The sequence below is a fragment of the Ursus maritimus genome, unplaced genomic scaffold (assembly GCF_017311325.1).
Source record: "Ursus maritimus isolate PB19 unplaced genomic scaffold, ASM1731132v1 scaffold_10, whole genome shotgun sequence".
NCBI lineage: Eukaryota > Metazoa > Chordata > Mammalia > Carnivora > Ursidae > Ursus > Ursus maritimus.
The window spans coordinates 69,007,368-69,033,870 of record NW_024423344.1 but is presented as its reverse complement, the minus strand read 5'-3'; the positions used below and the strand labels follow the sequence as shown (position 1 = coordinate 69,033,870).

The window sequence follows — 26,503 nt, the reverse complement described above, 5'->3', positions numbered from 1 at the left end:
GTGTCATTAAGTGAAAACGGTAGAAACCGGCATTTGTCAAATAGGCATTAGTGTGTCTGAGGCCAAACCAGGTGCTCCGTGTCCTTACGAAATCTTCTCAAGGGCCTGGCTGAGGGAGGGGTTTTTCACCCAGCCAGGAAATGGGTAAGCCTGGTGGGGTCTCTGGAATTTGAACCAGGGGCAGTTCTGTCTTGTTTCTGCATGTAGACTTGAGTTAAGTGCTTCTGGGTAAAAGCTAAGAAAAAAGAATAGATCAGACGATATGGGGCTTGTCAGGGTGGTATGGCCATAGACAAAAGAATAGAAAGAGACTTCTCAGTCACCTTTATTGAAGTTGGAACAGAGAGGAATGAATAAATCAGTTTGGCAAAGATATGGCCTAACATTTATGGAGTCTTAACCTATGACAGAAAAGCAAGTACAGGGGCACCAGGGTGGCTTAGTCCAGGAAAGCGTTGGACTTTTGGTCTCAGCTTAGGTCGTGAGATCGAGCCCCGTGTCAGGCTCTGCACTCAGTGCGGAGTCTACTTAAGACTCTCCCTCCCTCTTCTTCTTCCCTACCCCCCTGTACCCTCTCTCTCCCTCTCAAATAAATAAATAAATCTTTTAAAAAAAGAGAGAAGAAGAAGAAAGGCAAGTACAGGGGCGCCTGGCTGGCTCAATCAGTAGAGCATGCGACTTTTGATCTCAGGGTTGTGAGTTTGAGCCCCACATTGGGGCTTAAAAAAAAAAATCTTAAAAAAGCAAGTATAATCATGGTGGATAAGAGGACTTTGTACGAGTATTACTGTTTGGCAAGTCTTTAAAAAATAAATTGGCTTTATTGGTTTATAGAAGATGAAATTCACCTATTCAATATTTGAAGTTCAATAATTTTTTTTTAAAGTTCATCGAATTTTTACAAATGTGTATCCTCATGCACCCACCACTGTAACCAGACACAGAATATTTTCATCAACCCGTAAAGTTTCCTCATGCCCCTTGTAGTCAGTTTTCTCGATCCTACTGCCAGCCCGAGCAGCCACCCCTCTGTTTTCTGTCCCTATGATTTGTTTTTTCCAAAATGTCAGTAGACATTTCATCAGACAGCATGTAGTCTTCTGCATCTGGCCTCTTTCACTCAGCATATGCAATTGAGATTTATCCATATTATTATACTATATTCCTCAGGTTCTTATGCATTCTCAAGTTCATGGACATTTGGGTTGTTTCCAGCTGTTGCCTGCTATGAACAGAACTGCTCTAGACATTCACGTACAGGTCTTTATGTAGGCATGTGAAATTACTTATCTTGGGCATCCTCCCAAGAGTGAGATTGCTGGGTCGTATGGTAAATATATGTTTAACTTTTAAAGACTGTTTTCCAAAGTTGCCGCACTCTTTTCTGAAAGCAATGTATAAGGGTTTCAGTTGCCCTGCATCGTTGCTGACACTGCATATTAGCATAATGTCTTTTCAGTTTTACCCACTCTGTGCTGGTATCTCAGCATAGTTGTTATTCGCCTTTTCCTAATGACTAATGACAGCACCTTCACGTGCTCATGAGATTCATGTATCATTGGTAGAGTGCTTACATCTTTTGTGCATTTTTAATTGGATTGTTTTCCTTCTTCTTGAATTTTAAGAGTTCTTTGTAGGGGCACCTGGGTGGCTCAGCCAGTTAAGCGTCTGCCTCTGGCTCAGGTCGTGATCCTGGAGTCCTGGGCCCTGTCCGGCTCCCTGCTCAGCGGGAAGTCTGCTTCTCCCTCTCCCTCTGTCCCACTCCGTCTGCTCCTCCCCCCGCCCATGCTGTATATCCTGGATGTAAGTAATTTATCAGATATGTACAGGCATACACTGTAATTGCACGTGACTTTATTGCACTTGCAGATACTGCTTTTTAAAAATTTTTTTTACAAATCAAAGGTTTGTGGCGCCCTGCTCCGAGCAAGTCTTTCGGCACCATTTTTCCAGTAGCATTTGCTCCCTTCATGTCTCTGTGTCACATTCTGGTAACTCTTGCAATATTTCAAGTTTTTTCATTAATATGAAACAGCTGAACCTTGAATAATGCAGGGGCTGGGGATGCCAACCCCTTGCACAGCCCCGCACAGCCCAAAATCTGCATGTAATTTTGACTCCCCCCAAATTTAACTACTAATAGCTTACTGTTGACCAGAAGGCTTACTGATAGCATAAACAGGTGATTAACACGTATTTCGTATGTGTATTACATGCTGTATTCTTGCAACAAAGTAAGCTAGAGAAAAGAAATGTTATTAAGAAAATCATGAGGAAGAGAAAGAGTGTTTATAGGACTGTATTTATGAAAAAGAATTTACATATAAGTGGACCCATGCAGTTCAAACCCATGTTGTTCAAGGGTGAACTGTATTTGTTATCTATGATCAGTGATTACAGCTTGCTGAAAGCTTAGATGGTTAGTAATTTTTAGTAATGAAGTATTCTTAAATTAAGGTATGTACAGTTTTTTATTCATAATGCTATTGCACACTTAATAGACTACAGTATAGTATAAACATAACTTTTATACGCACTCTGAAACAAAAAACTTCATTTGACTTGCTTTATTGCGGTATTTGCTCTACGCAGAGCTCTGGAATCAAACCTACCATATCTCCAAGGTCTACCTGTGTGTGTTTTGGAGATATTTTCCCCAGCCTGAGTTTGCCTTTCCATTTAATCATCAGAGCCTTTTGAGAGCAGAAGTTTTTGATTTTGATGAAGTCTGACTTATCCAAAAAGCTTTTTTTCTAGAATTTTAGCCCTTACAGTTGTATACATTTTGAGTTAATTTAAGTATATGGGGTGAGATAAGAGTTGTAGTTCTTTTTTTTTTCTTTTCTTTCTTTCTTTTTTTTTTGCATACAGATATCCTATTATCCAACACTATTTGTTTTAAAGACTGTCCATTCTTGAGTGACCTTGGTACCTTTATCAAAGTCTACTTCTAGGATCTCTATTCTGTTCCACTGATTTTTTTTAACCGGTGATTTTTATTGAGATGTAATTCACATACCATAAAACTCACCACATCAAAGTGCATGATTCAGTGGTTTCTAGTATAGTCACCAGGTTGTGTAACCATCACTACTGTCTAATTCCACATTTCCATTACTCCAAAAAGAATAGACCATTGATTTTTTTGCCAGCGTTGTTGAGATATAATTGTTATATAAATTTGAGGCATCCAGTGTGTTGATCTGATGCATTTATATATTGCAATAGGATTACCGCCATGGTGTCAGCTAATACCTCTGTCATGTCACATATTCATCATTTTTTTTAAGTTTTATTTAAGTAATTGCTACACTGATCATGAGGGTTGAACTGAGAACCCTGAGATCAAGAGTTGCATGGTCTATCAAGTGAGCCAGCCAGGCGCCCCTTCATTTCTTTTCTGTGGCGACATTTAAGATCTATTAGCCGTCCAGTATATACAGTATTGTACACAGGATTCACAATGCTGTGATTAGATTCCCAGAACGTGCTCATCTTCTAACTGGAAGTTTGTACCCTTTGACCAAAATCTCCCCATTTCCCCCAGCCCCAGCTCCTCGTAATTACCATGCTACTCTCTGTTTCTGCAAATTTGGCTTTCTTACAGTCCACATATAAGAATAACATAGGGTATTTGTGAGTCTCTGACTTCTTTCATTTAGCATAATGCCCTCAAGGTCCATCCATGTTGTTGCATAGAGCAGGATTTCCTTCTTTTTCATGGCTGAATAGTTTTCCATCTCTCTCTCTCTCTCTCTCTCTCTCTCACTCACTCACCCTCACCCACACACTCACACACACACAACCACATCTTCTTTATCCATGCATCTGTTGACAGACATTTAGATTGTTTCCACATCTCGGCTGTTGTAAACAGTGCAATGAACATGGGAGTGCAGATATCTCTTTGGATATATACCTGTAAGTGGGATTACTGGATGATATGGTAGTTTTGTTTTTAATTTTTCTGTGACCAAACATATGCTCTAGCCATACTGTTTTCCATGGTGGCTGTGCCAATTTACGTTCCCACCAAAGGTGTACTCTGTCTGTCCTTGCCAACCTTTGTTACCTCATCTTTTCGGTGGTAATAATTCTAACACTTGGGAGGTGATATCACGTTGTGGTTTTGATTTGCATTTCCCCAACGTTGAGCACCTTTTCATGTACCTCTTGGCCATTTGTGTGTCTTTGGGAAAATGTCTATTCAGTTCCTCTGCCCATGTTTTAATTAGATTGTTCGTTTTTGTTTTTTTCCATTATTGAGTTATGTGAGTTTTTTCCAATATATTTTGAATATTAACCCTGTATCAGATATATGGTTTGCAAATATTTTGTTCCATTCAATAGGTTGCCTTTTCATTCTGTTAATTGTTTCTTTTGCTGTACAGAAGCTCTTTAGTGTAGTCTCACCAATTTTTGTTTTTGTTGCTTGTGCTTTTGGTGTCACATCTAAAACCTTGCTGCCAAGACCAATGTCGAGGAGCTTTCCCCCTATGTTTTCTTGTAGGAATTTAAGTTGCAGGTCTTATTTTAAATCTCTAATCCATTGCAAGTTGATTTTTGTGTGTGGTGTAAAATGAGTATTCAACTTTATTTTTTTGCAGGTGGCTGTTCAGTTTTCCTGACACCATTCATTAAAGAGACTGTCCTACATTGTGTATTCTTGGCTCCATGTCCAATATTAGTTGACTGTATATGCTGGAGTTTATTTCTGGGCTCTCAATTCTGTTCCATTGTCCATGTGTCTGTTTTTATGCCACTATTATACTGTTTTAATTACTATAGCTTTCTAGTATAGTTTTAAATCAGGAAGCATGATGCCTCCAGCTTTGTTCTTTCTCAGGACTGCTTTGTCTATTTCGGGACTTTTGTGGTTCCATACAAGTTTTACAATTGTCTTTTATATTTCTGTGAAAAATGACATTGGGATTTTGATAGGGATTGCACTGAATCTATACATAGCTTTGGGTAATATGGACATTTTAACAATATTCTTCTGATCCATGAACATGGAATATCTTCCCATTTATTCATGTCTTCCATTTTTGTCATCAAAGTATTATGGTTTTCAGTGTACTGATCTTTTACCTCCTTGGTTAAATTTATTCCTAGGTATTTTATTGTTTTTGGTGCTTTTGTGACTGGGATTATTTTCTTAATTTCTTTTTCAGATATTTTGTCATTATTGTATAGAATATAATCAATTTCTGTTTGTTGATTTTGTATCCTGCAGCTTAACTAAACTTCTTGATTAGTTTTAACAGTTTGTTGGAAGATTCTTTAGGATTTTCTGTATATAAGATTATATACTTTGCAAACAAAGACAGTTTTACTTCTTTCTTTCCAATATGGTTGCCTTTTATTTTGTTTTCCTGACTGCTCTGGCCAGGACTTCTAGAGTATGTTGAATAAGACTAGTGAGAGTGGGCATCCTTGTCTTGTTCCTGATCTTAGAGGAAAAGTTTTCAGTTTTTCACTGTTGAGTATGATGTCAGCTGTGGGTTTGTCATATATGACCTTTATTATGTTGAGGTATGTTCCTCTGTACCCAGTTTGTTGAGAGTTTTATCATGAAAGGATATTTTGTCAAATGCTTTTTCTGCCTCTGCTGAGATGATCATACGGTTTTATCTTTCATTTGATTAATGTGTGTATTTGTTGACTTGTGTGTGTTGAACCATCCTTGCATCCCAGGGATTAATCCCACTTGATTAAGGTGTATGATCCTTTTAATGTGCTGTTGTATTCTGTTCGCTAGTATTTTGTTAAGACCTTTAGCATCTGTATTCATCAGGAATATGAGTCTGTCGTCTTCTTGTGGTGGTGTTTTTTAGCTTTGGTATCAGGGTAATGCTGGGCTTGTAAAATGAGTTTGGGAGTGTTCCTGTCTCTTCAGTTTTTTGGCTGAGTTTGAGAAGGATTGGCATTAATTCATTTTTAAATGTTTGGTAGAATTCAGTAAAACCATCTGGTCCTGGACTTTTCTTTGTTAGGAGGTTTTTGATTACTGATTCAGTCACCTTATTTGTTATTGGTTTGTTCATATATTCTATTTCTTCATCGTTCTCTCTTGATAAGTTGTATATTTCTAGGAATCTTTCAGTTTCTTGTAGGTTATCCAGTTCGTTGGCATATAATTATTCATAGTAGTCTTCTGTGATCCTGTGTATTTCCATGGTATCAATTGTAATGTCTCCTCTTGTATTTCTGATTTTATTTACTTGAATCTGTTTTTTTTAGTCTAACTAAAGTTTTGCCAATTTTACCTCTTAAAAAAACCCAGCTCTTAGTTTCATTGATGTTTGCTATTTTTTTGACCTCTATTTATTTCTGCCCTGATCTTTGTTATTTCCTCCTTCTGCAAACTTGAGGCGTAATTTGTTCTTTTCCTATTTCCTGGAAATCTGTCTTCTACTCTGTTACTATATGTATCTTAAAAATGTAATGCACAGAGGTGCCTGGCTGGCTCCATTGGTTAAGCATCTGACTTTGGCTCAGATCATGATCTCAGGGTTCTGGGATCAAGCCCTGCAATGGCTTCGTTCAGTGGGGAGTCTGCTTGTCCTACTCCCTCTCCCTCTGCCCCTTCCCCCACTCATGCTGTCTCTCTCAGATAAATAAAATCTTTTTAAAAAATATACTGCACATTTTTTATTTTTTTTATTTTTTTTTTATTTTTATTTTTTTTAAAGATTTTATTTATTTATTTGACAGAGATAGAGACAGCCAGCGAGAGAGGGAACACAAGCAGGGGGAGTGGGAGAGGAAGAAGCAGGCTCATAGTGGAGGAGCCTGACGTGGGGCTCGATCCCGTAACGCCGGGATCACGCCCTGAGCCGAAGGCAGACGCTTTAACCGCTGTGCCACCTAGGCGCCCCTGCACATTTTTTAAAAAGATTTTTTTTTTATAGAGGGCAAATGAGGGGAGGGGCAGGGGGAGAAAAAGAGAATCTCCAGCCGACTCCTCCCTGAGCAGGGACCCTGACACAGGGCTCAGTCTCACAACCCTGAGATCGTGACCTGAGCTGAAATCAAGAGGCTTAACTGACTAAGCCACCCAGGCGCCCCTCTAATGCACATTTTCAGGAAGTGTAGCACGTCCTAAAAGTGTGCAGATCATGTAGTGTGATGGGTTTCCTGCTAGGAACACACCATGTCAACACCATCTAGAGGAGGTGTCCCCATGTCTTTCCTCGGTAGTAACCACTGAGCGGACATCCAGCAGCAGGGACGTGTCCCTGTAAACACAGTTGTACAGTACGCGCTGTTGCTCCCTGACTTCTGTCACTCAGCCCTGCCCGTGATGTCGTTGTCCACTCGTTGTGGTTCTCCACAGTGTACCACACTTTGTTAGCCCGCTTTCCTGCTGATGGACATTGGGTAGGATCTGCGTGGGGCTGTCACAGTGCTGAGCCGAACACGCCCGCCGCGTGCTGGCGCCCACGTTCTGCGGAACATCTGCCCACGGTGCAGCGGCGGGGCCGCTGGGTGGGCACGGCCCGGCTTCCGAAGGTACCCTCAGTCTGCCCCTGGGGTCGCGCTAGATAATTTTTTAAAATAGAAATCTTACCGTGTCACCTCCTAGGCTTAATACCTTTCGTTACCCCAGCACAGAGGGCTGAAAGCTGGGCCTTTAGTAACCCAGGCCCAGGCTCCGTCCTTTGCCTCTTCCCTGTGGTCCCGGCCTTACGCTCACGCCCACGGGCTCGCCCACCTCTTTCCTGTTTCTCCTCGAAGACTCTGCTGTTCAGCCAGCCACTCTCCTCCAGGACACGGGATGCCGCTTCCCCAGGCGTGTCTCACCGGCCCCCCAGTGTGTCTTATCATCATCTTTGAGTGTGTCTCCCAGTGGCTTAGCGCCTGGGGAGGAGCTGTAGTCCTGGGCTGCGTCAGCCTTGCTCCCTCCGTGAGACAGGGACCAGCTCTCTGAAGAACTGTCTTTATTCCAAGATGGGAACAGTGGGAGGAAGAGAGAAATTCCTTAACTGAAAAATAGTTGAAGTCATTGTTAGAGTAATAATACAGTGCCAAGCTGGCATCAGTTTTGAAGGATCAGCTCCTTTGGGCCTCTGTGGCCCAGTGGGGTCCCCCCCCCTCTGCTGCCTCCGCACCACCGTCACGCTGGACAGCAGGGCCCAGGGGTCCTGGCTGTGGGGCCCATTCGGGAGACTGGTAGAGAGCTGGCTACTTCAGCTAGGACTCTCATTAACTCTTTGCTTGTGGTTTGTGAAGCATGGCCTTGAGGAGTGGGGGGATTGCTTGTTTCCTCTTTTTGGGGAGACTCCTGAGATACCAGATGACATCTGCTACTCAGCCCCCGGGGGAGGGAGACAGTTCTTCCTGCTGCTGCTGACCCCAGGCTGTCCCAGGATAGGGGAGGGTGGAGAGGAGAGAGCTTATTTTCTTGTCTCTGTTGTTTATATATACAACGTATTTCTTAAATATATATTTTTATATATTTTTAATATATTATTTTTTATATGTTTATATATACAATGTATTTCTTAAATATATATTTTTTATATTTTTTAAAATATATATATAAGAAAGTCATTATGGGTGAGGAAAATGACCAAGTTCCTACAGACAGAAAACTAAAATTCTGGGCTATTTGATTAGGAAAATGTTTGAGTAAACACAGTGGTAGCTTCCCTGAGTCCTTCTGCTTATCATGAATGAAAGAACATTTATAAACCTAAAAAAAAGTCCAGTAATGGAAAAACAAAGCTATTGTTCTGTTATCTTTGAAATGTTTGAAAAAGCGTTTAAACTGAATATAGCTGTTATCTATTCTCTGATAACCACAAAGTAGCAATAAGGGATTTTTAGATTCTAACTGGATTTTGCTCTTCCCGGAATAGACTCAGTGTTAGCTTTTAAGTGCTTTTTAAAAGCCAAGTAGAGACCAAATTGTGCTTTTTAGTAATATTTAGGGTCCTGGGATCCACCCCTGAACACTAGAGAGGCCAAAGTGTCACGAATCCTGAGGAAGAACGGTGTGTTCGGCCTCGAAGCTGCTGGCTTCTGTCTGCTGGTCCTAGTGGTAATGTGGCTTTTAAAGTGGGATTAAGAAAATATTTTTTTTCTGGTGGGGGTTTCGTATATGAAAGGGTTGGATTCAGTTAGTTCAGTGCACCCGGTTCCCTTGAAACCCCAGTCACTCCGACACAACATGTTTTTCTGGGTTTTCTGGTGTTGGACCCAGAGAACTCTGGCTGCTGTCAGCCAGCAGTGAGCAGCTGCATGTTTAGGACTCACAGGAATGGGAGTGAATGGATCCACTTTATGTAAAGTATTTAAGAGCATGTTCAGTAACATAGCCTTCATTTCTTCCCCACTTCTTTCTTGGAATTCAGAGTTTCAGCTGCTGTCAACTGTTTTAATTGAGTTGAACTGAGGGTAATGAGAAAAGCACTGGAAGGATTTGAATGCTTGGGGGACAGATAATTACTCAAAAACCCCGTTAGGCTTAATTTTCTGTGCTTTTATTTTTTAAAAAGCTTATTTCTTTTTTAAAACTGTTTAAAAATGGAGAGACATGCATCATGTGTGGACATGGGGTGATTCTTTTCACGCATTAACAGGAGTTAGCTCCCCTCTGGTTTGCCTTCCTCCCCCTTGCCTTTAGGACCACCTCTAGGTAACCAACATCTTTGCAAAGAATTTTAACTGGTTTTAACAGTATTCTTAGCAAAAGGTCATTCTGAAGGTAAATGTGTTACCAAAAGAATAGAGTCCTGAATTCCAGAGCCCACTGGAAATGGAGTTTGGATTATTGCTGATTCCCCGTGGGCTGGCAGTGCCAACTGGCAGGGAGCCCGGGGGTGGGAGCACAGTCCTGGTTAGACCAGACCAACCAGTACGGGGAGGGGAGCCTCGTGTGCTGCTGGTTTCTGAGGAATGCTCAGGGTTCCTTCTGTAGCGTAGGTGGTGTTCCGGAGCTTTGTAGTTGCACTTGGTGGTCATCTGCCGGAGTCTTTCCGCTATCATGCTGCCCCACGTCCTTGGGCGAGGCCTGTGATTGGCTCTCCCGTCATCCTGGGTCCCAGGGCAGCCAAGCCCAGGATGTCCGTGCCTCTCACTACCAACCGCTGCGGCCTTGCCCCATTTGGCTGGGTCAGGCAGGTCCAGTCTGACAGTCGGCGGGGCTCGGCTTTGACCTCTGATCTCTCAGCTCTCTGTCCAGTGCTTCTGGGAGGCCTGTTCCTCCAGAGCTGTGAAATACTACATTAAATACAGGGAGTGTGGGCTCAGGCCTTGCCAGGAACCCTCACCTCGTGTAATAATTTCATTCACTTTTGGACTGGCCTGACGTTTAAAGTGGTTATCTAAGAGTTGTTTAAACAGGTGTGTATTCTCTTCTTTCTAGAATAGTTTGTTAGCAAGCCACCTAAAAAGGAATGGCTTTCTATGACATTCTGTAATAGGGCTTTTGTGTTGCTTCAGACTTAAAATTTTTTTTTTTAGGATTTCATTTATTTGACAGAGAGCGCACAAGCACATGGGGAGCAGCAGGCAGAGAGAGAGAGGGAGAAGCAGGCCCGATCCCAGGACCCTGGGATCATGACCTGAGCTGAAGGCGGACATTTAACTGACTGAGCCACCCAGGCGCCCCTAATTCAGATGTAAATTTAAGTTGTATTTCCAAGCTCCCCATTTCTCACCCAAGAAAGCAGAACAGCTGAATAAAAACCACTTTGTTAAGATAGCCTTAAAATGTTTCTGAAAAACAAAACCTTTTAGATGGTACACGGAAGCATAGTCATTCCCTTTCCCTCCGCAGCTTTTGGCCCGAGTTGTCTCTGGGGAAAAACAAAGACCTCTGGGGGCATGCACGGTAGGTGGGAGTTCCCTGCCTCGAACCAGACCCCTTGGCCCTTTCGCCATGCCCTGCAGACGGATGTCACGTGGGGACACAGCACAGATCCTGGCTCTTTCTCCTTGAGCAGGAGGGCTGAAGCCAGGCCGCATGAGCGTATCCTGAGCAGCTGCCGGCGTGTCAGTTAAGAGCTGCACTCTTCTCCGGCAGCCCTGCGAACTATTCTAAAAGGCAGACCATTGCTGTATTTCTCCATAGCCAAGTGTGGGGAGGAAACCTCGGCTTGGTCAGCGGCAGTGCAGACGGGCACTGGGGGGGTCACGATAGCTGGTGAGGCCCGAGTCTGGATCCCAGCCGCTGTGCCTGAGCTCACTGCGCCCCCGGCCCTGCCCCTGGGGCTGCTTCACCTGCCAGGAGCCCAGAGAACAGACCCAGAGAAGTCTGTTGGCCTCGTTTTTTTACTGCATGTTGGGTTCCAGAAAGTGACTAAGTTTAAGGGAGGCCACCGCAAATCCTAAATAAAAGATGGGAAGGTTTTGCTGTCGATTGGGGATTGTGAAGCATGTTGAACTCAGATAAGAATACAAACTGGTAATAGTAATTATAGACCGAGAGGCCGGCAAATTGTGTTCCTTCTATGATCTCAATCTTTTTCTTTAGAGGTTTTCTTTGAGATAAAATTTTACACCCAGGAAAATTCACACATTAAGTATGTAGGAGGGTCATTCCAAAAAATGTATATACCGCCTTCCTGTGTTCCAAGCAAGTTCTGCTTGGAATGGAGTTGGGCTTCTCCCAGCTGAGCCGGTCATAGATGTCACACGTTACCTTGTCCTTGCTCTGAGTCTCGCTGAATCCTGAGCATGGTGGGACCCTGGGGTTCCCTGTCCCTGGGACATCGAGAATGCTGTGTGCCAGTGGGGCTGCACAGAACTACTCTGTTCACTAGTGTCCCATCAGACCTTAACCCAAGGTCAAAGATAAAATTGTTAAGAGTTCCCGGATGGTGGCAGCTTCTCAGCACTGATTCCACGGTGCACGCCTGGCAGGTTGCAGCGATGTCTGCTTGGTGCTGTGAATACCTGTGGGTGCCTTCTGGGTGAGGACATGAATGGAGCCTGGTGTGGATAGTGGCTCGAGCCACTGGCTGCCCAGGCCCTCCGGAGGCAGGGAGGTGTTCCTGTTGTGCTGTTTAGGGCAGGAAGCAGTGAGAGGAGTGCCTCCCCCCAGAGCTGGGTGAGACCTTTCATAGGGCAGGAAGGTGTGAAGGCAAACACATCTGCTCTGTCGGCTATAACTGGGCACCTGTGTAAGTCACACTCAGTTTCCCCATCTGTAAAATGGGGAGAAGCTAGAAAGTAAGGAGATCCCCACTGAGCACTAACTTGAGAATGTAAGTGGAGTATTTAGCATGGGGCCAGGCACGGAGTAAATGGAGTACGTGCTCTCAACGCGTGGTGGCCGGCATTACTCATAGACCCCCCTCCGAGCCACAGGTGGGTCCTCTGTGGTGAGGGCTCTCAGCACCTCCTTCCCGGGCCGCAGCGCAGCCCGTGGCACCGAGCGCTCGCCCCACCACCTCCGGCAGCACTCGCTCTTCTCTGGCTGGCGGGCCAGGCCGCTGCTGAGCGCTCCGCGCCTCCTGCCCGGAGCCAGAGGGGGCTGGCGGCACCCCCAACCCAGCCGCGCCGGGGCGGTCACCGTCCCGCCTGTCTCCGTAGAGCCCTTCCCTGACTCGGTGTTCGGGGATTTTACAGCTGTTCTTTCCAGACTTTGAGTGGGCCTGGGGGTGTGAGGGGAAGGTCCTACCTCCCTCATTGGTCCCTTTGTTTTAAAGATGGCGAAATAATTGCCTTAAAAGTGGTGTGGCATTAAAAAATGTCTTTGTAAAACGTCTGGCACGGCCGAAGAGTGGAAACGCAGGGATGGCGGCCGAGGCAGCATTCCGAGGACCCAGTGCGGCATCAGGGGCCATAAAGCGCCCGTTTGTTGCACGGACCCACGAGGGGTCAGCGTGGGAGGGGACGGCGCAGCGGAGACCCTCACTTCTTGATTTCAAAGGCACCGCCGTTTGCCCAGAGCCGCTTGGTTAATGGAAGCAAGGTGTTTAGCCATAATCGTTTCCGGGGCATTGAGTGGGGCTGGCGAGGGGTCGGCCGGGCAGGAAGCCCTTGTCGTTGCTGTAAAGAAACCGGCAAGCAGGAGAGTGACAGCATCAAAGCGCCCACAGGATGCGGCCCGAGCCGGCCCGGCCGCCGCCGCCAGCCGCGCGGAGCGGAGAGTGCCGTGACCTTCCCGCGCTTCGCGCTCCAGGCCGAGCTCCAGCTCCGGGCTCCAGGCTTTTTGTTTTTTCACCTGTTTCCTACAGTTCTGAGAAACTTCTGAAGAATTAATGTGTAACTGTATCAGACACTCGGGCGGTTTCTCAAGGGAAAATAATGTTACAATGGGGAGGGGGGAGAAGTGGCCACTTGACTGAGATGCCAGGACCGTTGTATAAAATAAGAAGAGCCCTCTCGAGAGTAGTGTGCACGTCACATGGGCCTTCGACCGAGGCTCGGCCTCACTGGGTCACAACTGCTCCCGGCCGCGGGGCTCAGACAGGTGCAGGGCGCTGCGGTGCCCGGGGCCAGAGCCAGCTCAGCACGGGCTCAATCTCACGCCCCCCAAATCTCGTCCCTTCACCCGCCTTTTCTCACAGTCTTAATTTGACAGCAGCAAACACTGGCAGCAAAGACGACAGTCTAAAGTGATACACAGATTGACTAACGTGTCCCCGTGTCGTTACATTTGAATCCACGCAGGATGAACATTCTATGGAGGCACCTGTAGTTAGAGGTTGTTCTCGTGTTAGAAGCTGGTGTCCATAAAGTCCCTTATGCGGATAAGTTTAAGAAGAGTTCAATATTAGCCCTTTTCTTGTGGGGTTCACCTGGTATGCGTGTTTCTGAACAGGGCCTCAGCAGACCCGATAGTGGCAATCTCTAAACTAGCATAATAGACTCTTCAACCGAACCCTGCCTTTTACACTCTTGCCACAAGGTGGCTAAGAAAAAAAATTAAGCAGGAAAAATTCAGTTATGGAAATGACTTGTAATCACTTTTAATTTCTGCTTCAGCAATGCAATATGAAACTATAGACAGGCGGAGTCTGAAGACTGGGAACTGCTGAGCCAGGGACAGGCACCCCCGGCGGCTCCAGGCCACAGGGGCACATCCACGAGCAGTTTTTTTTTTTAAAGAAAGATTTTATTTATTTATTCAACAGAGATATAGCCAGCGAGAGAGGGAACACAAGCAGGGGGAGTGGGAGAGGAAGAAGCAGGCTCATAGCAGAAGAGCCTGATGTGGGGCTCGATCCCAGAACGCCAGGATCACGCCCTGAGCCGAAGGCAGACGCTTAACCGCTGTGCCACCCAGGCGCCCCAGCGGCTTGTTTTCTTAAATACCCACAGTGCTGAAGAAGCCACATTCTGCTGGCAAATGTCTTGATACTCTCTGAGCCTGTCCCACCTCCCTGCTGACCCCCCGCTGTCCACACGACTCCCAACCAGCTGGGTTGGGAACAGGGGTTCAGTTTTCAGGCTCTTTGGTTCCCAGGTGGGAGGTGCTGAGACCCGAGCACGGCAGCGGCCTCCGGCTCAGTCTCGGACACACTGATGACGCTCTTGGCAGAGATGGTGCTCAGGGCCATTCAGAGTCGGCTCTCAAACCTGAAAGTGAAATAGGCCACGGTGAATGTTTGTTAGTATCCCGTGCGTCTCACTCCTTGATTTTGTAGGGAAATCGATGCGTCGTAGGGATGGTTACATAACAGGGCAGAAAATACTTTCAGACTTCTTCTCCTTAGACTGCATTCGTTAGAGGAAGGACAGCACCACAGGACAGGAACCGTTAGTCCCCTCCCCATGATTCTGCAGCATTTAAAGAGAATGGCAGATCTTATCCCACGAACACAGAACCCCACCAGTTCGCTTGCCTGTGCTTCTCATGGTGCTCAGCTTCTGTGCGTTCCAGTTTGCCCTTCAATTCTCTAATTTATTAACTTTGACAAGTAACCTCTTGGCTGTACATGATTTTATTCACAATTTGTTTTTCTGATTCAAAGTGAACATGAGTGCCTTAATCCTCTAATGGGAATTAATTGCTTGTTTCAGTACTTAACTCTGATCCTTTCTCAATCCCCACAGGGATGAGTTTCTTCCTGAAGGATCTGTATTTGTTCAAAACACAATCAGAAAGGTAATGATGTTTTTCTCATGAAAGGAGCCAGAAATGTAAAATGTTCTTTTTTTTCCCCTTACATAAGTAGTACAGGATACAATTCAATTTTGGTTATTCTAGGAGGCTGCATCAGTTCCTAGAAAAGAAGTTTAATTTTATTGTCAGGTTTTCTTTCATGAGAAGAAATTATCTTCTGCAGAAGCAAGCTACTAGACTGATTTTCCAGAGTTGAAGGTAACAACCTGCTGTCTAACCAGGATCACTTCTATGTAAGAGCACCTTCCTGGGTATTCTTGGCTCTGAAAAATCATTAAGGCCCAACCGTAATTGACATGACTTGATTCCCTCGGCTGTTCATAATCCATTTTATTTTTTTAAGAGGCTTCATTGAGAGGAATATAAACTAGTAGGTATTTTTATAAGATCTCGATAAAGGAAGGAGGTGGGGTGGAGAACCTAGGAAAGAACATTCCCTAGGTGCTGAGGCCGTGTACACAATCGAATGAACCGGTTTTCAAACAAACAAACAACCTTCCCAAAGACCTTCAGTTGCCAAGTGGTAGAAATGGGGATTCGGTTCAGGCCTGTCACTGTGCATTTCTTTACTCTCACCATGCACTGTGTTCTTCTATGTCCACCTGTAGAACACTGAGGCCACCCTGCCTGACAACAGTCCCTGGAACGGCTGAGCCCACACTGCTGTCTGGGCACACAGGGCGGGCCTGCTCAGCCATCAGTGTGCTAGAGGAGGCCGACCTGGGGGTATGTACTTTCCATTAAAGCAGAGAGAGAGCCACTTCTAAAGGTCACTCTTCAGTATCCTCTGGAAAAGCCCAAATGGCTCACCTACACCTGTTCCTAAACTAAACTCTTGCATTTTATCTAAGACTCGAACAGGGCTGAAGCAGTAATGTATGGGCCTCAGGAGTGGCAGTGCCACCCTCTCCCAACCTGAACGAGTCACAGGCACACTCTTAATTAGCCCTGGCTGGGGGATCGTCTCAGAAGATCCGGCCCATGAGTAGACTTTTTTACATGTCTGTTGGCTGTGACCCTCAGAGCAGCCCCTGGAAATGGGATGAACATGTCAGACGGAGAAGAGAAGAAAAAATACACTGAAAGCCAGCAAAAGGAAGGAAAAAAATAAAGATTGGAGGAGAGAGAAAATAGAGAATGGAAGAACAATAGAGAAAATTGACGAACTTTTCAATTTACCAAGAAGAAAAAGAAGATACAAATAACTAAAGTCAGAAATGAAAGATGGACATTACAGCCCATTTAATAGAAATAAAAAGAATTATAAGAGAACAGTAGTGTGCCAACAAATTGGAAACTTAGATGAAATGGATCATTCTTAGAAACAAACATACCCCTCCAAGATCACCAGAAAAGGGACTGAATTAGTAATCAAAACCTCTTAACATGGGGCACCTGGGCGGCTCAGTAGGTTAAAGCGTCCAACTCTTGGTTTCGGCTCAGGTCACGATCTCATCGGTCATGCTTGAGGTTCTCTCTCTCCCTCTCGCTGCACTGCATGCTTTAGAAACAAAGACCAGAACTGGATGGCTTCACTGGTGAATTCTACCAAATTTTCCCAAAAATTGAACACTTCCAAACTCATTGAATGAGGGCAGCATTCTCTGTTACCAAAACCACAGATTAATATCCCCGAGGATTGATGCAAAAATTCTAAACAAAATATTCGCAAACAAAAAAATTCAGCGACACATTACAAGGATTATATACCAGGACCAAATGGAGTTTATCTCAGGAATGCAAGGGTGCTTCAACAATGTAATACACATTAACAGAATGAAGGGAAAAAAGTCTGACAAAATTCAACGCCAGTCTGTGGTAAAAAGAGTTAAACTAGGAATAGAAAGAAGGAAACTATCTCAATATAATAAAGGCCATATATGAAAACCCCAAACTAACCTCATACTCAAAGACAAAAGACAAAGTTTTTCCTGTAAGACCAGAAACAAGACAAGGATGCTTGTAATTTTACCACTTATACTGAACATAGTATTAGAAGTCCTACCTGAAACAATCAGATAAGTAAAAGTAATAAGAGATATCCACATTGGAAAGGAAGAAGTAAAATTAGCTCAGCTCACATTATCTTATATTTCCACAAGAAATTTCCACAAGAAAACTGTTAGAACTAATGAATTCAGCAAAGTTGAAGGATACAAAATCAGTGCCCAAAAATTAGTTGTATCTCTATATATTAACAATGAAAAATCTGAAAATATAAAAACTAATTCCTCTTACAGTAACATCAAAAAGAATAAAATAACCAAGAAGGTGAAAGACTTATACAATGAAAACTACTACACATTGCTTAAAGAAACTAAAGACAAATAAATGGAAAGACAGCTCATGTGCATGGATTAGAAGACTATTATTAGGGTGCTAATACTACCCACAGTGATCTACAGGTTAAATGCAACTCTTATGAAAATTCCCAAAGGTGCATTTTTGCAGAAATAGAAAAATCTACCCTGAAATTGATAAGGAATATCAAGGGACGCCAAATAAGCAAAGTAATCTTGAAAAATAACAAAGTTGGAGGTCTCCTACTTCCTGATTTCACAGAACTTCCTGCCGAGCTACAGCAATCAAAAACAGTGTGGTACTGACATAAAAACACACATATATCTAGATCAATGAGAGATAATAGTCTAGAAATCAGTCATTGTATATATAGTTAAATAATCTTTACAACAATTGGAAAACTGGACATCCATATGCAAAAGAATGAAGTTGGACCCTTACTTTATACCACATACAAAAATTAACTCAAAATGGATCAGCGACCTAAATATAAGAGCTAACGCTATAAAACTTGAGAAAACATAGGGCAGAAGTTTTGTGACACTGCATTTGGCAGTGATTTCTTGGATATGACACCAACATATGGGAAACAAAAATAAAAATACATTGGACAACACCAAAATTCAAAACTGTGCTTCAAAGGACACAATCAGCAGAAGGAAAAGTTAACCTACAGAGTGAGAGAACATATTTGTAAATCATGTATCTGGTAAGAGGTTAATATCCAGAAGATACAGAGAACTAAAACTCAATAGTGAAAAACTTGAATAGACATTCCTCCAAGGAAAAACAGGACTAGCCAAGAAGCAGGTGAAAAGATGCTGAACATCACTAATCATGGAAACGCACACCAAAACCACAGGGAGATACCGCCTCGCTCCAGTCAGGATGGCCACTATCAGAACAGCAAAACAGGGCCGCCTGGCTGGCTCAGTCGGTTATGCATCTGCCCTTGGCTCAGGTCATGATCCCTGGGTCCTGGGCTCCCTGCTCAGCGGGGAACCTACTACTCCCTCTCCCTCTGCCCCTCCCCCTGCTTCTGCACTCTCTCTCTCTCTCTCTCAACAAGTGCTGACAAACATGTGGAGAAATTGGTGGGAATGTAAAAATGGTACAGCTGCTAATGGAAAAGAGAATGGAGGTTTCTCAGAAAATTATAGAATAACGGAGTGATGTAGCAAACCCCATGTTCATGGCAGCATCATTCACAATAGCCAAGAAGTGGAAGCAACCCAGACGTCTGTTGGTGGATGGATGGTAAAACGTGGTGTATGCATATGAGGGAGTACTATTCAGCCTCGGGTAGGAACGAAATTCTGACCTGTGCTGCAGCATGGATGAACCTTGAGGACATTATGCTCCATGAAATTAGCCACAAAAAGACAGACATTATAAAATTTCACTTACATGAAGTACTTCGAGTAGTCAAACTGATAGAAATAGAAAGCACGGGATTGCTGGGGGGGGGCAGGGAATGGGGAGTTACTATTTAATGGGTATAGAGTTTCAGTTTTGTAAAATGGAAGGAGTCTTGGAGGTGGATGGTGGTGATGGATGGACAATGTGAAGGTATTTAACACTACTGAACGGGACAATTAAAAATGGTTAGGGTGGTAAATTGTATATTTTGTGTATTTTATCATAATTTTTAAAAACTTAAATCCAGCAAAGGAACTGGTTTATCAAGTAAAATTCAGTGAAAACTAACGGGAGACAGAGTATAGTGAGGTATGTCCTTTGTAAACCGGCACTGTCACTGCAGAGCCTGAGTCCTGGCCTGGCCTTGACACGGTCACCTCCCTGTGGCCTTGGGGTCAGCCTGAAGTGCAGAGCGCTGGGGGCACCAGGAGTCCAGCAGGCCCAGGCCCCGGTGCTGCCCCCACAGACTCTGTGCCTGGGGCCTGGGCTCCTCCGCGCTAGCGTCCCCATCCGCTCCACGGGGTCCCCCGACCTGTCTTTAGTGCTTGTGGCGGACTCGGAAAGCAGAGATGGCACAGGGCCGGGCAGGCGTGCCTGGTTGTGGCTGGGAGGAATCAGCCCCTGCAAGGCGCATCCTCTGCTGCATTCTGACCACGGTTTCCTTCCGCGCCCCTCTCTAGGCAGGCCAAGCACAGCGAACAAGGGTAAAGTGACGCATCTCTCAGTCTTTGCCTTCGGCACCGACAGAGCTTCTAGAGATGGAGAGCCATCCCCCGCCTGCCGGTACAGGTAGGAAGATAACCTCACAAATGGAGACACCCCTTAGAAATGTAAGTGACTCTTCTCAAAAGGGTCACTTCTATCAGAGCTTCTCCTGTGCTGCTTAAAAATAATCAGCCTGAAGTAATCCTCTTGCCAAAGAGACTTATTATGGGGTGACAGACTCGGCTCTCCTGCGGCTCCCCGAGTGCCCTGCTGGCCCTTCCCTCTCCTTTGTTGCTTCCTGTTCTCCCCTCGTGCTCTTGCTTCAGGGGACACAATTCCCCTCTCTAAGCATACTTCCTCTGTCCCCCAGCCATCTCCAGTCCCCTCTGGGACCATGACTGCCATTCTGTGGGCTTTCTCTTGGCAACCGAAAACATACCCAAGTCAGCAAGCAAGTGGTTTCTAAACCTCCACTTCCGTCCCATTTCACACTGAACCTCTGGAAAGATGAAGGGGCTGAGGGCCCTGTAAAATGGCGGTGTGGGTGGTGCAGGGAGGGCTCCCCAAGGAGGAGATGTGAGAAGAACAGGCTCTCCTGGTCCTGCTTCCTCCCTAAATGCCACTTCAGTGACCCATAAAGACAGAAGATGAGGGAGGGCAATGAAATTCTGGAAGACGGAAAATGACTTAGCAGCCTGGAGGAACCAGACACCTAAGTCCCTGCATGGTGCAAAGCCAGCAAGCAGCCAGCGACCAGTACACAGCAGACCGCCAGACAAACTCCGGACCCATGGGCCTGTGAAGACGAGGGTCAGGGAAGAAAGATCAGGAAAGGGTGGAAGTCTGTATAGGGAGCAAGACACCCAGTTTCCTCTTCCCAGCAGGAAGCAGGCGGGGTACTGTCCAGAGAGGCTTGGTATTGGGGACACTGGGCCCAGCTGAGGGTGGGGTTAGGTGGCACCCTGAAAATGGAGATCGAGGGAAAATATGCATGCCTATAGATTCTGTTATCTGGAGCCCCCCCAAACCTGCAGATCCCCCACACGAGGCCTGCCAACCATCAGGCTCTCTCCCCTGCACACACAGCTTTCATTGCCTAAATGCTGTCTAGATTCTCCACATCTTAGGCCAGTAGCCAAGGATTACCAGAATTTGAAGAAAACCTCTAAAGAAACACCCACCAAACCAGAGAGGCCATGCAGACAAAGATGAAAACATGAAACCACCACCCAAACCCATGATAATCAATACCTTCCCAAAGATGAGAGGTGGCCTCCAGCTGGGAAAGAACTATGATGGCAAAAATAGACACAAATTCATAGAAGAACTGGGAGTTAAGTAGACTATAAAGAAAAATACCTGGAAAAAGGGAGGAGAGAGAGAAAACCGGAAAATTAATCCAGGATACACAATACCTGAGTATTAGGAGACCAGAAAGAGAACAAGAAGGTAGGGAATGAGAAGGAAATTCCCCACAGTCCAAGATGGTGAGTTTTCAGATGGAAATTCCCGGCACAATGAATGAAAGAAGCCCACAAGAAGTGGGGCGCCTGGGTGGCTCCGACGGCTAAGCATCTGACTCTTGATTTCAGCTCAGGTCATGATCTCAGGGTCATGGGATTGAGCCCCGCATTGGGCTCTGCGCTCAGCATGGAGTCTGCTTGAGATTCTCTCTCTTCCTCTGCCCATCCCCACCCCGCTCATGCTCTCGCTCGCCTGTTCTCTAATAAATCTTTAACAACAACAACAACAAAAAACCTTTAGAAGATACACTGTAACCTCAGAATCTGAGGGAAAAAGGAAGATCTCTCAAGTCCCCAGAGAGGAAAGCTCAAGTCCTGAAGAGAGGACACTGGAGCCCAACGGGACTGGGCTTCTCAATAACAACGTGGGAAATCAGAAAACAAGAATGCCTTCAAAGCTCTGAAGAACACTGTTCCTAGAATTCTCTACTGAGCCACACTGTTAATTAAGGGTGGGAAAGAATTAGCTTCAGCAAAATGAGGGAGTCGACGAAGAAGGGGCCATGGGTCGCAGGGAAGCCCTGGGTGGCATGGCAGGACACCCCAGATGGCAGTGGTGCCCGGACTGGAGCAGGATGGCTCCCGGCGAAACCGGGATATAACCCAGTGTGTGGTGGTAAAAAGAGACACGGGGGGTGGGGGGGGACGGACCTGGTGNNNGGAAGAGCATGTGACTCTTGATTTTGGGGTCGTGGGGTTGGCTGTAGAGAGTACTTAAATAAGTAAATTAATTAAAAAAAAAAGCAGAGGCCCAAAATGGGAGCATTTTAGGCCAAGTCACTAAGCCAGGACTTTATATCTAACCTATTTGTACTACATGTAACGCAATTGTACTTTCAGACTTCCTTAGAAGCCTCGTCTTAACTGGTCAATCAGGAATTTTCTGCTTAGCACTGATGAGGTAATCTGTCACGTGGGCCCTTCCCCCTCCCCCAGAGAACAGGAGGTGAGGGCCTAGTAAGACTGCCCGGCTTCCACCTGAGGGAAGGTGACCTTGCCTGGAACAATCCTTTTCTTTTGCTAATAACTCCCTTGCCCCACCTGCCTTCCTGTAAAAACCTTTCATTTCGAACAGCTCCTCGGAGCATCCCCTCGACATGCCAGATGGGACGCTGCCTGGTCCATGAATCGAGGCATAAAGGCAATTAGATCTTCACATTTACTGAGTTGAGTTTTTGTTCTTTAACAGTGGTCAAGGCTGAAAGGATGCTTACAGCACTTTCTGAAAGTGAGAGGCTGAATTGCTGTCAGAGAAACTTGAGCAGAGGGGAAAAAAGCTGCAAGCAATTTTTAATTCCAAGAAAAACAGAAAAGTTGTCCAAGAAAGGAAATTAATGATAGTACACTCTGTGCCTTATCTGAGGAAAGTGTTTACGTAGTTCTAATGCTGAAATGAATACGGATTTGACCGAAACCGTGGCAGGAGTCAACCGGAGGGGCGCGGGGCAGAGCGGGCGTGCGCGCTCGGGGCGCAGGATAAGCGCAGCGCGGGCGAGCCGGCTTACCGAGCAGGTGAGAGCCGGGCCGCGGCTGCGCGTTAACCCGCCGGGCTGCCGTGCCCTCCAGCCCTCGGCGGCGGGCTGCTGCTCTGACTTCCTTTCACAGCCGAGGCAGAGAGGTGAAGTGATTTGCCTCAAGTCACAACCCAGGCAATTGGGTTCTCAACTCTGTGCTTTAAACCGCTATGCTCACCTGCTTTGGGGGTAGGAAGCTAAGATGTAATTTAAAACCTCAAGAAGTAGCAGTGCAAGCCTTCGACCATATGAAGACAAATACCAAAAGCCACAGCTTAAAGGCTTAAAAGTGTTGCCTCCAGGGAGTGGAAGAGGGTAGGCGGTTGCATTGTTCTGGTAAAGCTATTTGACTTTTTACATTATGGACGCATATCACTTTAAACATTTAATCAAAGAGGAGAAAAGCTAGGGCACTAGTGATTGAGAGAGAGCGGGTCTCCAGTTTTGACAGGCTTTGCCTGGCTGTGTGTTCTTAGATACTCACTGAACCTGAGAGCAGGCTTCACCAGACGAGATGTTTCCAAGTTTCCTTCCAGCTCCGAACACTCTGGCTGGGAACAGGACCGGCCGCCACTCAGAGAACAGGCACTGTGGAGAGCAAGCCAGGGCGATGCAGGGCTGGGCGGGTGCTGCTCCAGGCCAGCCCCGAGGCCTCTGTGTCGGGGTCTCCTGGCGGGCAAGTCTCCCCCCGCCCCCCAGGGGATGGCCCGAGGGGGGGGCCAGAGTCCAGCCCTCCCACAGGAGAGCTGTGGAGCAGTTCAGCTGAAACCCTCTGGGCACTGCCCGGGGGAGAGGCTGCAGGGAGCAGAGAAGCAGGCCCATTTGGGGGTGGTGGGAGCGACCGTGGTGAGAGAGGGTTGGGCCCTAGGTTCCCCTGGGAGGAGCTGTGGACAGACCGTGCCAGCAGCCAGGGTGCAAGTGTCGGGGACTCTGGAGGCTCCTCCGAAATGTCTGGTGTCCAGGGCTGGTGCGCAGCCCGCCCCTCTGTCCCTGTCGCTCCTCCTGACACCCTCTTTGTGCTCACGTTTGCCCATCCTCCCTGGTCCCCCAGCAGCAGCAGCCCTGCCACCTCCAGCTCCTCGGCGCCTACACAGTCCTCGTCCCTCTGTACCCGCGCTCCAGCTTCTCCTTGATTCACCTCCAGACTTCCATGCCCAGCATGCCTCCCCTTTGCACCCCACAGTTCTAATCTGTCCTTCCCTGTCACCAGAGTCACCAGAACTGGAGCTCCCACCACGTCCCCATCCTGCTCCAGGTGTCCCAGTGTTGCCCAGTGCCCAGCACGCACCTGCATGGCCAGCCTGGCACGGCCCCCTGGCTGAGGCTTTCCGACCGCAGTTTACCCAAAACCCGTGGAACTCTTGACACTCCGCAGGCTGGTGACTGAGTCAGTGGACAGGAGAGGAGCAGGCAGGCGACAGATGCGTGGGTCTGTGGAGGCCATGCACCCTCCCCAGACCCCCTAAAGAGGTGGGGTGAGGCCGAGACCCCTACCCCAAAGAGTGGAAGTGCTGTGAGCCAAGTGTGACTTCTCCAAGGGCCACTTGCCACATGACTGGCGTCCAGGGACGTCACCCCCCAGGTGTTCCTGGCTGGTGGAGGGCTGCCGCCAGCACAGGGATGCATCTTTTGTCTCCCTGTGCTAGGTGTCTTCCTTCCAAAGCCTGCCATCACGACACAGCGCGGGGCAAGGAGCGAGACGCCAGGCCGTGAGGAGAGGCCCACCTTAACTTGCTTCTAGTTTTGAGTCACTTTCACACAAATGACTTTTATCAGTTATGTAACAATCTGTGGCCCAGGCCAGGTGAGCAGTAAATATTTACCTTCACATGAGTGCCAAGGCTGCTGCGCTGAGTCACCGTGAGTCACAGGGAAGCCTCATTACCCTCCAGGACCTTGAAAAGGAACACTGAAGGTGTGCTCGTTAAGGCTTGCTGGGTCGTACCGCCGGGACCAGACTGTGAGTTTCGTACTGAAGCCTGAGCGGTCTCCTGTAGCTGACGCCGTGCGCCTGTTCTATGCGGGGAATGTGTGTGTACATAGATAAATATCTGCTTATCAGTATTTCTAACTTATCTATAAAAAATATTTATGGTGTAATTTTTAAAGTCCTTTCAAAAACATTAAAAACTGGTGTATGAAACAGTGGTTCTGAGGGGCTCGATCCCAAGACAGGCTGTCTCCTTCTGACACGTCTGTTCTGACCGGAGTGCCTTTGCCCAGAAGACCTTTTGGGCCTCCGAGCCCGCCATGCCATGGTCAAGAGCAGTGGGCTCTGGGCTGTGCCGGGGTCAGAAGCCGCTGCTGGCCCAGCAGAGCCTGTGTCCCACCTGGCCCTTCCCAGACAGTGCCCAACCCCCACCCGGGCCCCTGCGGCTGCCGGCATGAACCGTGTGCTCGCTCTCTCCCCCGCAGCTGCCGGGGCCCGCATGGCCTGCGTGTTCGTGTACGGGACCCTGAAGAGAGGCCAGCCCAACCACAAGGTCCTGCGGGACCGCATGAACGGCTGCGCCGCCTTCCGAGGCCGGGGCCGCACGCTGGAGCCCTACCCGCTTGTGATCGCCGGCGAACATAACATCCCGCATCTGCTCAACCTCCCGGGGCAGGGGCAGCGCGTGGCCGGCGAGATCTATGCCGTGGACGAGCGGATGCTGAGCTTCCTCGATGAGTTTGAGGGCTGCCCCGACATGTACCAGCGCACGCCGGTGCGGGTCGCTGTCCTCGAGTGGGAGGGCGCGCGCGGGGCCCCCGAGGACACGCCCGCCGCCGACGGGACCCTGCAGTGCTTCGTGTACAGTACGGCCACCTACTCACCCGAGTGGGTCCACCTCCCGCACCACGCCGATTACGACTCCCAGGGCGAGCACGGGCTTCGCTACAACCCGCGGGAGAACAGATGACCAGGGGGCAGGCCGTCGGAGCCCCGATGATGAGAGGACGACCTCAGCCCGCTCTGCGGAGACTTGACGCACCAGCGTCCTAAGCCCTCTGAAACAAATATTTGTAAAACGCAGCCTGTGGGAAAAGGAACAAACTCTTGTTCAGCGCAGCTGATTTCCCCAATATCCTGACACACTGATCGCAAGACTATGCCTGTCTATCCAATAGTGCTTTGTTGCTTCTGCTGCAAGGCCGCCATGGGCTTGAATAGATCGGATAATTCAGGATTTTAATTCCCCTAAATGACATTTCAAGAACTCATATGTCATATTTTTCTTTCTTTTTTTTTTGCTTTGCTTTGCTTTGATCTGAAGATAACATTTAAAACGTAGACTCTGTGGAGCAGCCCGACTTCAGCCGCCTTACCGTATCGATTCTAACTTGTAGCAGCAAGAAGACTTTTAAACTGATTGGGGTTATCTCTCTGTACTAAAAGAATCTCAAGAAAAACATGCGGTGTTTGGGGGACTTTTAGAGCATAGAAAACATCAGTATTCACAATTTTCAGATCAAGCTTATTAAAGAGGGATTACTAAAGATGATCATGTAATATTAAACTGGATGTTTTGGGAAACCAAATTTAAAAGTGTTGGTACTATTGTTGGCTTTTTTGGGGGGGCCTCTACTAATCTGATAGAAGGTTCTTTTCATTCTATGGGGTGCCTGGGTGGCGCAGTCGTTAAGCGTCTGCCTTTGGCTCAGGGCGTGATCCCAGCGTTCTGGGATCATCCCCGCATCAGGCTCTTCTGCTAGGAGCCTGCTTCTTCCTCTCTCACTCCCCCTGCTTGTGCTCCCTCTCTCGCTGGCTGTCTCTGTCAAATAAATAAATAAAAATCTTAAAAAAAAAAAAAAAGAAGGTTCTTTTCATTCTAATCTAGCGAAATCACAATCACCTACTTGCTGGCAGAGGCTGCTGAACACCCCGGTTTCAGACAGAAGCTCACCCAAGCCTAAGGCCCAGTGGCAAGGTGCCGTCCCTGCCCCCGAAGGGAGCGGTGTTTGGGGGCGGGGGGGGGGGG

The 26,503-nt window shown here is 46.9% G+C and overlaps 1 protein-coding gene across 12 annotated transcripts in view; it reads left to right on the top strand.

Moving 5' to 3' along the window:
* Window positions 1–26,070, top strand: part of GGACT (gamma-glutamylamine cyclotransferase) — a 48,385-nt gene extending 22,315 nt beyond the window's left edge. For 5 of the 12 annotated variants that reach the window (XM_040624236.1, XM_040624240.1, XM_040624244.1 and 2 more), the window contains exons 3-4: window positions 19,483–19,591; window positions 24,960–26,070. In XM_040624236.1, the coding sequence (XP_040480170.1) occupies window positions 19,561–19,591; window positions 24,960–25,444 (516 nt within the window). In that variant the 5' untranslated portion in view covers window positions 19,483–19,560 and the 3' untranslated portion in view covers window positions 25,445–26,070. Of the gene's footprint in view, window positions 1–15,012; window positions 15,065–15,110; window positions 15,809–19,482; window positions 19,633–22,219; window positions 22,543–24,373; window positions 24,505–24,959 lie in introns of those variants that run through there. The other 7 variants (XM_040624294.1, XM_040624269.1, XM_040624264.1 and 4 more) reach the window with 7 other exon arrangements.
* The last annotated feature ends 433 nt before the right edge of the window (window positions 26,071–26,503 follow it).